The sequence below is a fragment of the Sinohyriopsis cumingii genome, chromosome 9 (genome assembly GCF_028554795.1).
Source record: "Sinohyriopsis cumingii isolate HCF-2022 chromosome 9, ASM2855479v2, whole genome shotgun sequence".
NCBI classification, from domain to species: Eukaryota; Metazoa; Mollusca; class Bivalvia; order Unionida; family Unionidae; genus Sinohyriopsis; species Sinohyriopsis cumingii.
The window spans coordinates 15,474,183-15,489,005 of NC_142969.1; the positions used below are offsets into that span (position 1 = coordinate 15,474,183).

General features: G+C 34.4%; 1 protein-coding gene across 1 annotated transcript in view; it reads right to left on the reverse strand.

Moving 5' to 3' along the window:
- Nucleotides 1–14,823, reverse strand: part of LOC149791310 (uncharacterized) — a 129,880-nt gene that overhangs the window by 53,424 nt on the left and 61,633 nt on the right. Inside the window, exons 17-21 of the mRNA XM_089969839.1 lie at nt 14,093–14,221; nt 9,104–9,229; nt 6,162–6,287; nt 2,186–2,302; nt 787–1,044 (exon numbers count right to left, since the gene is read on the reverse strand). Coding sequence (XP_089825965.1) covers nt 787–1,044; nt 2,186–2,302; nt 6,162–6,287; nt 9,104–9,229; nt 14,093–14,221 — 756 coding nt within the window. The remainder of the gene's footprint in view (nt 1–786; nt 1,045–2,185; nt 2,303–6,161; nt 6,288–9,103; nt 9,230–14,092; nt 14,222–14,823) is intronic.

Genomic DNA, 14,823 nt, shown 5'->3' on the forward strand with positions numbered 1-14,823 from the left:
TGTTTAACTCGGCTCACACCAGTTTATAACTAAAACTGCTTTACATTTAGACCATGGCATGTTTAACTCAGCTCACACAATTTTATAACTTAAACTGCTTTACATTTAGACCATGGCACATTTAACTCGGCTCACACCAGTTTATAACTTAAACTGCTTTCCATTTAGACCATGGCATGCTTGATTTAGCTCACACCAGTTTAAAACTTATATTGCTTTAAATTTAGACCATGGCATGCTTGATTTAGCTAATATCTTCTGGATTATAATAGAACTGCATATTTGAATGTTTAATCATTTTGTAAAATCTTTATGACACTTTTGGTTCACAGAAACATCACTTTTCTGGGACTCTAAATCAGGTGCTAAAATTCTCTTAGTTCATAAACTGTATTATTATATCTGGTTCCATCCTATCTTAATAATCCTACCTGTACCTTTTACATTACTTTTATTATTATTATTAATATCCTTACTACTATTCAATTTTAGTCATCACACCTGTAAGTAAAAGTACTATTAATCTTCTCTATTGTAATCACCTCACCTGTACATGTAGCAGTGGTAGTATATTTGCAGCTTGCCTTTCCTTCATTTCATTTGTTCCTGTATTATTGTTATTATATATGTCTGGAGATTGCCTTTCCTTCATTTCATTTGTTCATGTATTATTGTTATTATATTTATTATGTTTGGTACTATCCTGTCTTAAGCATATCACCCGTACAATGTATTGTTATTATTACTATTATTATGCTTGGCATTATCCTATCCAAATTATCTCACCTGTACAGGTATTACTATTATTGGTCTGATATCCAGATACACAACTGCAGGCATATGATCCAATGGTATTGAAACAGGTTTTCAATGTACTGTTACATATATTGGGATTCTCCAAGCATTCATTGACATCCTGATCACAGTTGGTTCCTGTCCACCCTGACTGACACACACACCCTCTTAAAGGGTCACATTTTATGGCTCCAGTCCCACATGTACATGTATTTGAACAGTTATTTCCATAGTAGGGATAGGCACATGCTGAAAGGAACAATAAGAAGACAGTATAGTTCATGTCTCATTATTATCAACATGCAAATAACTGACAACCCTCTATGTGATATTGTCATTTATGTCAAATATATTTCAAATTTACAGAAACAATGTGAATAGAATCCAAATTAATCAATCATGGTTTGTGAAATCAGGGCAAGACAAAATTCAAGGACTTTTTATAGATTAATAAAAAAAATTAAAATATAATTCCAGTTTTCTCGCATGTTATATCAAGTGTCCACTGAATATCAACATGACTAAACAATAAAAGGACACTTCCTTATCTTTGGTATGAAACAATTATGTTGCATCAAAAATGATCAAACTTGTGAGGATGGATTGGCTGAAGGCTGCTTAAAAAGTACAGCAACACATTAAAGGTTATGTTGTGCCAAGCAACCAAACTGGACATCCTGATTTGAATCATGAGGAAAAACAATACAATTTTGCATAGTCTGAATTTTAATTTTCAGTGCATTTAAATGTAAATGGAATTATCACAAATGTGTTTCCACAACCACAGTAAATTAAAATGATGTTAAGAAAATCTTTTTTTCAGTAAAATTAATAAACCTGAAGCACTCAAGGCCTAAATATTTTGGTTCAAATTATACGCCATTCCAAGCTCACTGAAAGGAGAATACAATGGAACTGAGAAAGTCTTTCGAGTGATACCCTATATTTGATGTTTTACTTACTGATGTTTTTAGAATGAGTTTTTACTAATATATAGCTAACAACGCAAGATCATCTTACCACTACCCAAGGTGTAGCCTTGTAGACATTTACCATGCAAACCACTCTATATTTCATGTGTTATTACAAATGAATACTTAAAAGCTATCTTACCACTACCCCCACAGTGTAGCCTTGTGAACATTCAAAGTAGAATTTCCCCTGTATATACTTTCTTTTTACAAATAGATACTTACAGATTAAAGATGCCATTTTACTATCATGGTGTAGCCTTGTAGAAATTTACAGTGGAAACTACAAGCATTTAATATGTTATTAAAAATGTGTATTTAAAAATTGAAGATGTCTTATTACTACCAAGATGCAACCTTGTAGACGTTTAGAGTGGAAACCACCCTGTATAAAATGTGTTATTACAATGTATACTTACGGACGCAAGATGTCTTATCACTTCCCAATGTGTAGCCCTGTAGACATTTACAGTGGAAACCACCTTGGACATTTTCACAGTCTTGGGAACATTTCTTCCACAGACATTCATCAACATCTGAATAAAAAACAAGAGATTTTTCTGTTGAGTCTGATTTTTATTTGCTTTAAAAGACATGTATAAAGGAATAAGAAAAGAAAAAATTAAATTCTGAAGTTAATCTTTGGTGCAAATATGATGATACAGGCATATGGACTTCGAAGTGACCACAACCAATTATGGATAAAGCAAATCTGTAATACTAGTATTATCTTTGTAACTGTTCAGTTATAAACTGCTAAAGATGAGTGAACTGGTAAAATATGATAAAGATGAGTGAACTGGTAAAATGTGATAATTAAATTTGGTATACTTAATATCGTAATTTTTGTGATGTTAAAAACATAATTGACTTCTATATAAAAGACCATCTGAATTTTCATTCTTCTAATCCCATACTTATCACTAATAATTTTCTAATATACAGAACAGATATAGACACATACTAAGATAATCTTTCAATAAAGCAAATGAAAATTCTGCACCATTAAAGGTTTTATAAAATATCTGATTTCAATCATTTCTCTCTTCCTCTTCAAAAAGAATTTTTTTCTCATAAATTCCTACCCAGTCACACAAAATTTCACAACATAAATTGTATACTGATTCATAGAAACTCTGATACAAATTTAGAGATTAGTTATGTTAATAGATATAGAAATTTTTTATGCAGAGATGCTGCCAGGAATTTTTTTATGAGGGAAAGGTCCCCCACACCTACCTCCCGAGGGGGAAATCGGGGGGGACAATGCCAAATAGGAATTTATGGAGGACAACATTATTAAAAGGCATATGCATATCTAATTTAAAACGAGCATTTAACAACTTTATATCACTTCTTTGACAGCAAATAGCATAATGACTATATGTCTTGGGACACTCAAAAATAATACTTTTTCATGTCCCAAGATTTATATGTATTTAAAAATAATAGCATTTTCAGTGTCCCAACACTTGTAGATGTAAAAAAAAATCAGGACAAAATTGGCAAGATTGCCATACTGTACCAGTGACCAACTCTTGTTTATTTACTATGGCAATAAACTGTTATAAACTACTATTATTTTTGTCTCTATGTTTTAATTTTGCATGTGCCTATTTTCTGATTTTTCCAACATGAAATTAAAAAAAAGGTCAATAAAAACATCAACAAATTCAAGGGGCTCTCAGAGTTTCCCAGGCATTTGGCACTATATACAGTGTACAGACCAGTACTTACATGGTGCAAATTGTATATCCTTGTTTATTCCCAAGAATAATAGATGCAGTTTTGCTTCATTCATCGTTCTTACCAAATCTCATTCTCCCAAATCACATTTCAAAACGTCAATTGCTATTTTGTTTAATTTCACCCACACGCCCAAGAATGACTGTTTTTCAGCAATATAAGCAATCCATCTAATTGATGTAACTCATATTAAATGACAAAGATCTTTAATTATACAAGTCACATAACCAGCATACAGTATATTCATACAACAGATCATCAATGATACATTTTAGTTTTGTGTTTCTGCTTACCTTAACACAAAATTGTAGCTTTCAACTGAGTAATCATTCCACCTTTGAATTTGGACAATTGGTTGCTTTTGCATTTCCTTGTGTTTATAATCAGCAGATTTGTCTTTTGTTTTGTCACAGAAAACCAGGTAATTGTTTGAATCATGAAACTGGTTTGTCAAAAAAGGGGAATTTTTGTCTGGCAGCAATACAGGTAAACTGATTGTTCTGCAATATTAATCCACACAAATTAATTGTTGTACAATTTGAAGTTGGTTGAGCAGGATGAGATGCCCAGCATAATAGTGGCAGTAAATTATTTAGCCCCCCAAAATTATATTGGACTGACTCATCACTGACTATCATTGTCAATCAATTAAGGTATGTTGTTGTTGTTGTTGTTCTAGGGTTTAACGCCATTTTTGAGCACAAGATAGGCTATACATGGCAGCCAGTATAACTGTTGGAGGAAGAACCCTGGAAAACCCAGGGAAGAACCACCAACCCATGAGAAGCTACTGGCAGGCTTTCTCACATACCCATGCTAGCCGAACCTTGGACTCGAACACACACAGACAGAGGTGAGATGGTAGTGATCCGGAATGGTGAGTGCTTTAGACCACTCGGCCACTCGGGGCCTTTAATTAAAGTATGAACACTCACTCAGTTGAGTAGCACGATTACCACAGCCAAGTAAATGGGTACTTATTTATGGTCGCTTACATTAAAGCAAGCTACGTCTTGGTGTTGAAGACATTACAGTTATTTTCAAAGCATTATTTCTGAATCTTCTTTATCATCTTTTGGAGGAATTATTAAAGTTGAGCACAACTATGCCAATAAATTGAATCCAAAGGATGTACTTCATTAAGTTGAAATCTTCAATGTACATGTGGTGACAACGTGATGTACACATGCTATCTAAATGCGAATGTTGAACCAAACACTATTGTTGCTCATTCTTGTTTTAACAAGTCAGGTATTGACATTTTCAAGGCAAATAAAAACATAATTACTGGTGCACTGATACAGTATTCTAATGCAATAATGCTTACACAAACAATAATACGATGAAGATAAAAGGGATAGGCTACTGTTGTAAATGCTTACAGCAACTCGCTAATGCTCAACTCTTGCCATCGACCAAACTATACACAGCTGGTTGAATTGGGTACAAATAATAAGGAAACAGAAGAAAATTGAATATATTTATTGTCTTTTTAAACAAAATGTTGAAGGTGTCCAAAGACTTATAGTACATGAAAAAATTGCAATAATTTTGTATCCCAACATTTATAGGTCATAAAAAAATTACTTTGGAAAATAATTTAGGGTGTCCCAAGATTTATAGTGTCCCAAGATATATAGTCATTACAGTATACAAAATATCGGCACATCAAATTTAGTTTGCTGTGCTGGTAAATATTCTTTTCTTTTACTTAACACTATAACATCTTAATGCCTGATCACTCCAATTTATTATGTTTCTGATGTTCAGAACAGTGTCAATTCTGTTTTGTGAACTAAATCCCCTTCTCCACTGTAATTTTGGCCAATTTAAACAACTTAGGGAACTTGTGTTCATGATATTCAAACATGTTCTTTTACTTGATTATGTTTTTCTTGGGATATTTCTGTTGTAGGATGACACATGTCGCAAGGCTGCATGCCAAGGGTGCAGCCTAAATTGAAGAACATAGGTTAACCTGTGCAACCATTTTTCTTTGTGAATGGATTATCTTTCTTATGCTCTCAACAGAAAACACACAGCATCTATCTATCTATATAAATATGTGTGTGGGTTTGTTTTTTTTAAGAACAGAAAATTCGAATGATGCAGTCTAAGACCTCTGTTTTTGCATACCTGTTTGGTTCAGATCCACTATTACAACAAAAAGCTACAGCAATCGCACAGTTACAATACATATACCAATGTATAAATTAAAAAAGTGACTGGTACACATGTAGTGTTTAACGTGATTTAAAGGCTGGGCAGTAAGTTCAAAAAAGACTTACCAGTCCTACTTCAACCAGCTGTTATGTTAGAAAATGTGTTGATCCACTGATCATTTTAACTGTGCTGTTATTTAGAATGACATAATTCAGTAATTCAGTGGCAGAAAAACCCCAGTTGTACAGGTGGTCATTATAAGAGTGCATGAAAAAACAAATTTAGCTTTCATTATTTGAATCTAGTAAAGCCCTTCCCCCCATTTGAAAATGTAATGTCTCCAGAGGCCTTGATTAGGATATATGTATGCAACATTTGACAAATACACCTGTCCTTATGGATCATCAGGAAAAATTTCAAATAACCGTGTCATCATTAAGACTCCTATATTTTAGCACTCACAAAATACGTTTATATGCAGCTTACCTTCACACAAATCTGTAGCTGTCAGCTGATACCCAGATCGACAGAAACATACTTCTTGACCTGTTTCATTTCTAGTACAACCATGAGCTCCCGTGCAGTTCTTTGTGGGACAAATTGTGCCATTCACTGCAAAAAAAATTGATATAAGAATAACTCATTTACACACACACACAGACACATTCTGACAAAAGACAACTGTTTAATTCAGTGAATGTCTTTTGTATACACATAATGTAATATATATTTTGTTCAAAACCAAAAGGTTACCAAAGTGAATGATTATTAAGTATGTCCAATCTTTGCCTCAATATATATACATGTGTACACGCCATAAAATGCCAATGATTAACATGGTGCCCTCCACATTTCAATCCATATTGTTCTTACATATTGGAAAATAAATCTACAGTGATTACAACATGGTAGGCACCTTGTTACCCATATGCTTTTGTAACCTTCTACATCCATACACTAAGACCTACATGTTTTATTGTTGCAGCCATGTTGATTCTTTGTCTAAACCTGAGATGAAATTTAAGACACCACTATGCCCATCAACAACAAATGAGTGCAAAGTTATGGTACAAATCATGAAACACCAACTATTTTTCCATAATTCCATAGGTTATTGGAAAGAGATGCCACTCCAAGACTCATAAAAATGTCATTATCCTGGTCCTAGCTACAAATGTCATTATCCTGGTCCTAGCTACACGTCATTACCCTGGTCCTAGCTACACTTGGCATTATCCTGGTCCTAGCTACACTTGGCATTATCCTGGTCCTAGCTACACTTGGCATTATCCTGGTCCTAGCTACACTTGGCATTATCCTGGTGCTAGTTACAAATGTCATTATCCTGGTCCTAGCTACACTTGGCATTATCCTGGTCCTAGCTACACATGTCATTACCCCGGTCCTAGCTACACTTGGCATTATCCTGGTCCTAGCTACACGTCATTATCCTGGTCCTAGCTACACATGTCATTATCCTGGTCCTAGCTACACTTGGCATTATCCTGGTCCTAGCTACACATCTCATTATCCTGGTCCTAGCTACACTTGGCATTATCCTGGTCCTAGCTACACATCTCATTATCCTGGTCCTAGCTACACTTGGCATTATCCTGGTCCTAGCTACACTTGGCATTATCCTGGTCCTAGCTACACATCTCATTATCCTGGTCCTAGCTACACATGTCATTATCCTGGTCCTAGCTACACTTGGCATTATCCTGGTCCTAGCTACACATCTCATTATCCTGGTCCTAGCTACATATGTCATTATCCTGGTCCTAGCTACACTTGGCATTATCCTGGTCCTAGCTACACATCTCATTATCCTGGTCCTAGCTACACTTGGCATTATCCTGGTCCTAGCTACACATCTCATTATCCTGGTCCTAGCTACACATGTCATCATCCTGGTCCTAGCTACACTTGGCATTATCCTGGTCCTAGCTACACATCTCATTATCCTGGTCCTAGCTACAAATCTCATTATCCTGGTCCTAGCTACAAAATGTCAGTATCCTGGTCCTACTGCTACACTTGGCATTATCCTGGTCTTAGCTACAACCCTTCTGCTCTCTAGATATGCCCTTCCAACCCTAACTGCATTTATCTCTAGAAAAATTTCCCAGAATCCTGCTTTTCACCAATGATACCATTTTTTTTCAACCTAAATGTTAAATAAAATGCATTCCGCAGTCAAAATAATTGAAACTATCATGTCTTAGCAAAAAATTGTTATAAGTAAAGGATCTGCCTGAACTATACATAAAAGATTTACAGAGTAGTGAATTACAAGATGATTCATCTTTGAAACCCCAATCCCCCTGCAAAAAATTTATTTAGATTGACATTCCTGTTTTATTAGACAATACTGACATCTATTATAAGTTTGTTTTCAGAATCTTTAAACAAAATACCCACCTTCTGACAAACCTGCAGTTTACTTAACAAATTAAAGCACTTTAACCCTTTAAGCCCCGATCCCGTCTGTAGGCGTGATCCAGTTTCTGCATTCAATGGCCGATCCCGCCTGTAGTCGTGATTTTTTTACTGCATTCAATGGCCGATCCCGTCTCCAAGCGTGATGAATGTGTGTTAGATTCAACGTCTCTGATTGGTTAGAAATGGGTTTAGTCCAAGAACTAACAACTATTAAACCAATCAGAAATGATTTTACTTTCATTTGTGGAAATTTGAATTGTTCAGAAGCTAAGGGCTCCTGTTTTGAAAGCGGTTTAACTACACGTGTTCTGGTCATGAAAAATCGTAAATGATGGCGGACGTAAGAGTGATTTTTGATGAGAGCAAAAATGAGGAGTTTCTTGGGTTTGATCTTGAAAATACTGAGCAAGCTGAGGAAACATATGTTCGGCAGTTGGATATTTTGTGAGATTTCGATTCGGACATAGAAGTTTCTGAGATTGAATTGTCCGAAGATGAGGATGCTGACAGCGATGATGATAGAGTTCTTGCGGATAAACGTTGCACATAATTTTGTAAATTCTGTATAAATAAATCGTGAAAGACTTGGACAAATAGGGAAAAAAAATACATCACTGTGTAGACAAATTCATTTGCAATAAATGGTGAAACTTTCTTGGATTTTAATTGGATATAAGCAGAGAAATTAAGGTAAGAGTGAATGCATGTGCACGATGTTTACAAAATTTTCAAACAGGTAAAAACTCTGGGGCACACGCAGCTAGACACAGCTTAGCGCTGCTGGGGCATAGCAGCAGTGATACTGATAATGGGTCTGGGGCTGAATGAGTTAATATTGCGTTTAACAATGATAAATGGATGCATCAGCATGCAGATGGAAACAGCAGGCTCAATAAAAAATAGTTTTGGAGATAGGGATGTTTTCCTTGCAATAAAATATATACTCATTGATTATTTCTGATTATGTAACATATATATTTTCTAACCTTGTTCACATGCTTGCTTGGTGTTGTTGTACATATATCCGTATTGACAGCCACAAATATATCCTCCATAACTGTTGTTACATACTTGATCACACCCAGACATCCCTTCTAGGCACTCATCAATGTCTGAAAATACATGTTGTAATTTCATTATTGAGACCTATATTGTCTTAACTCCTTAGAATATAAAATGTATATGATAGAATTTCAGTCCTTATAACAAAATATGGGAGAATAATAAAGAATGGCAAGCAAGGTGAATACAGTATTAAACAATTTCATGAAACCATTTAATATTTCCATGATAACTTTATGAAAAGTGGTATTTGGGGAACTCGTATTACAAGAGAAACCTCTTTGTCTGAATGTCTTTGGGAGACAAAAATAGGTATGGATAAATGTAGGGTCAGATGAAATAAGGTCACACCGAATCTGCATCTCTGGAGAAATATATATGTACTTAGGAAAACTGATAATGTGTGTGTGTGTGCGTGATCATGATTTTTAACATAGCTTTAACAATTTTTCAGTCATATCGCTATGATGTCTGCGGTGTGGCAGTTTATAGTGATGTTTAGCACTGGGGCATCATGCTGCAGACATGTAGCATGATGTCCCACCCAGCCACATTATCCTGACACCATGCCAACCAGTCCTAACACTAACCTCTTAATGCTGAGCACCTAACAAGGCAGCTGTTACTACCATTTTTTAAGTTGTTGGTATGACTTGACCGGGGTTCGAACCCACGACCTTCTGCTTCCAAGGCAGATGCTCTAACCACTAGGCCACTGGAGCGGTCAAAACTGATAATCAAAATAACTAATTTTTGCCAAGTTTCTGATCATGATTTATGAAGTAATGGGCACAATGTGCATATCCCAAGCAAACTTTATTACAGAATTTTTCTCACTATCCCATGTAAAAGGAAATGCCAGCTGTGAACAAAATGGCTTCAAAATTGTACAGTCAGTACATTAATGCCTTCAAATCTTGACAAAAAGTGTGTGAGAATTGTTTACACTGTATACCGACTGCTCCACTGGCCTAAGTGGTTAGAGCATCTGCCGCGAATGCAGGAGGTCGCGGGTTCAATCCCCAGCCAAGTCATACCAAAGACATAAAAATGGTACTAGCAGCTGCCTCACTAAGGCGTGCAGCATTAAGAGGCTGGCAGTGGTGTCAAGATAATATGACTAGATGGGGCATGAAGCAACATGTCTTTGTCATGATACCCCAGTGTCCTAGTGACTGAAAATTGCTAAAGTTACTTTTAAATTCCAAATATCGCACACACACACACTGTAAGCTGAGCATATGGTTAAAACACATACTCAGATATCTCAAGGTCTGAAATAAAATGATCGAAAAAAGATGACATAACATAAAGTATGTGGTACATGAAGATACCGTAAACTGGTCATATTTGTGAAGCATCAATTAAAATGCAATTATGATATGTCATGTTTGTTACGATTACACCCGTACAGAAATTTCTTATGGATTCCATATGGAATACTTATGGAATCCATATGGAATAGATATGGACTGAAAAACTTATGGAATCAGACAATTTATTCCATACCAATTCCATAAATACTTCACAGCAAGTGAAAATTCCATATGGAATAAAGTTGCAACTTTAATCCATAAGCACTTTTTTCCATATGGAAATCAGGCTCGTGTGTTACAGTATCATGGAAAATACTCTCTGAAGACTTAATAACTAAACTATCTGATTAAAATAGAAATGTTGGTGGGAGTTTGTGTACCTGTATATGTCAGTGTAGCTGATGTGGAAGGATGAGTATATACTCATAAATTTTAAGAAACACATGTATGTCAGTTTTCTTTAATTTATTTCCACAGATGTTTAAAAACAAAGACATGACCAAAAAAGTAGGGAAAATGTAAACATGATCAGAAATTTAATATTAAAATACAAGCATACATGAATCTTTGGTGCAAGGTGGATTTTGGGCTTGATCTAATGTTTATTCTGAAAAGTTTTTTGGCTTCCTATTAAAATATGCTCTACAAAAATCATGCCCTAGTGAAAATGTGACTTAAATTTCAGCAAAATCAATGAACATTTCTTGACATTCACTCAAATGTCCATTTTCACTAAAATCATGGTATTTTAGGAGATTTTACCAAAATTTAAGAAAATATCAGTGAAATTTTGTGATGAAATTTCACTGATTCTGCCAACATTTCTGAAAATATTAGCAGGAATTTTTTATTGAAATTTCACTGAGAGTTTGTCAAAAATTCTAAAAATATAGTGATATTTTGTGATTGCAAAATCACTGAAATTTTAGTTTAAAAAAATATAAATAAGATATAATAAAATTTATTTTTGTTTCTTGTACAATTTGATTGATTTTCAGCAGCATTTATATTCCCTGTTTCTGATAGCTGTAATTGTATTGTTTATTTTGGGAACAATAACTTCTTTCCACATCTTTCTGTATTATATTTCTTTATCAAATTTTGTTATTGTTGTTGTTGTATTTTTTTAAACTTAAACTGGATTTAACTGCCCTCAAACAAGTTTTCTTGTTTTCTGTTTTGAATCAGAATTTCGCTTTTCTCCTGACCTGAATTTGATTTTCCTTGACATGGACCCTTTTTTAATATCGTCTCCGAAACTTTTTTTAAATAATGCTCTATCCGGTCCCATTCCGCAACGGGCTTTATAATAAGTATTTGTTCCATTTATTATTTAAAGGATGATCAATGTAAAGAGCTTTCTGATCGGTCAAAATTTTGTACTTGTCCAATGAGTCGTTGTGTAACGGAAACTGACAGGAATGCTAAACATGGCGATTTGAGCGGGATACGAGTTTGAATAACCATTTGAAAAATGTGCGGCAAAGAGAATAGCTTGAATCAAAGTCGATGGGAGCATAATTGGTCAGTGTGTATGAAAACTGAACGCCAGGATTAGCATTTCGCTTTTTGTGCCATAACAGCTCTACAGTAGCGGCTAACATGCTAAATAGGACAAGGAATTGAACCAGGATGATTTCGAAGTTATATAACTCAAAACTGATTAACTTCCAGGATGAATTTAAGGAGGACAAAGTATAGATCACTGGTGGAATTCTTGCGAAATACCCATGTCTATCAAAGATGCTCATATCTTTGCGGAATTTTCTTGGCCCACGTAGAATCATCATTCAATATCGTGAGGCATTATTGTGTATATTTATCTAAATATTCTAGGTGTGTTGGAATTCAGTGTAAAATAAGAGTACTTCTATCATTATAAACGTTTGTCACACTGCTTATATAACAAGGACTAATTCAAGAGACCACAACAGCATCATAGTTTGTACATTAATCAAAAATCAAGTTGCAGTACAAGTGACATAGCAGGCTTTTAGCATTTCTTTTCATGTCTCAAATGGATGCTTTTCTGTAATTTTGCATTATTTTCACAGTTGAATTTTTCAATGCAGATTAATATTTTATATATGTTTATGTGTTCACAGATGCCTGTGCATATATTCTAGGCTTGATACTTTGATTTTTAAAATCACTTAATTATTTAGTTTCAAGCCAGATTCTTCACATCATGTTGTATATACTATAAATATTGTACATAACAGATAGGCCTCAAGGTAGATTAGTTCTTCAGTTAAGTTACTTTCTCTAAATAAAGTCATTATTATTATTAATTTTATTATTATTATTAACTCCCATATCTCTTGCCTTGGATGTCATATAATTACAACATCTGTAAAAAAAATCATGCAAACTTAATATCACCTTGGTTAATAAAGTTCTGTTTAAGTCATATTCATTATTAATCTGAAACCTTCTGAAATGTATGAAAAACTTCTGAAACTTCAGTAAAATACTATACAATGATCAAAATTGTAGTGAAATCTCACAAACGTTTTAGTTAAATATTTGTGAAATCTCACCAGACTTTTCAGTGAAATGAACAAGACTTAAGTGATGCCATCATGGATTAGGCTTTGTATGCGAGAAAGAAAATGAGGAAAAGAAAAACCTAAATCTTATTTGATAATGTCTGTCAAAATAAAATTTATATCCATTTTAAAAATTGTGGTGAAATATTCATCATTGATTCCCAATAATGTCTAAGAATCATTAGACAGCAGATTTTTTTATGGTTTAGACAGAAAGTACTTAAAAAACCTGTCTGAAATCCGCCTTAAGTATGCCTGGAAATTTTTGTACGGGATGAACTATTAGCAAATTCCATATGAACTATTTACAAATTCCATATGGAACATTTACAAATTCCATATGGTATATTTGCCAACTCCATATGGACTATTCACAAATTCCATATGGATTATTGCCAAATTCCATATGGATTATTCACAAATTCCATATGGATTATTGCCAAATTCCATATTGACAACCTACAGATCTCATGGACTAATTAGCATATTCCATAAGATTTTCCATACAGAGTACGTACGGAGTCCATAACATTTCCATATGGATACACTGAAATCCATAAGAGTGCTTTAACTATAGAATAGAAATGTCCATATGGATATTTCTGTAAAAGTACGTATGGATTCCATATCCATTCCATGTGGAAAATTTTGTACGGGCAGTCACATTAGGTAATCAATAATCACATGCACTGAAGTGGGACAGAGAGACTCCACCCAGTATTTAGAAATCTGGAAAATGCTCTGCTGATTTTCTACCCACAATGAATGATGCAAACAGTTTTGAAAATGTAAACATAAATGATAAAAATACTGTATTTGTCTGAAAATCTAACCAAGTCATTGTCTTACACCCCTAATAGAGTGCACCCAATTCTATTGCTTGAGATAAATAGGTTGTGTGCTATTGTACTTCAACAGATCTTGAGAGGGAAGCAAAACAGTATGTCCTAATAACAATATGGTAATTCACTGGGGACTACTTAAAATAATGCTGGACAATTTGTAGGTGTGTGCTACATATAGAGGGATTAAAAAGCAATACAGGTACCTTGACAGTCCTTTCCATTGGAGTGTAATCTAAATGTACTGTTACAAGTGCAGTAATAGCTCCCTTCTGTATTAACACAGGTCTGGTTGCAGCCATGGGTAGCATTAGTTGCATTACATTCATTTATATCTGTAACAAAAAATGATTTATAACTAACACAATACAAATCTTCCAATTAGTTTGATTAGCATCACATAATCATTCCTATATCATTTTACATGGCTCACTGGTTAGCTGAACACTAACCCCAGATTTGACTATTTATAAGTATTTCTAGGTCTTGAGATAGATGTACATTATACTTCAAGCAGCCCCACATCCCCAAACTAATGAAGTGAATAATAATACTGACACCTGAACTAATTAAATGAATTCATATGCAGGCACCTGAACTAATGAAGTGAATACTAAACACAGGTACCTGAACTAATGAACTGAATTCATATGCAGGCACCTGAACTAATTAAATGAATTCATATGCAGGCACCTGAACTAATTAAATGAATTCATATGCAGGCACCTGAACTAATTAAATGAATTCATATGCAGGCACCTGAACTAATTAAATGAATTCATATGCAGGCACCTGAACTAATTAAATGAATTCATATGCAGGCACCTGAACTAATTAAATGAATTCATATGCAGGCACCTGAACTAATGAAGTGAATTCATATGCAGGCACCTGAACTAATGAACTGAATTCATATGCAGGCACCTGAACTAATGAA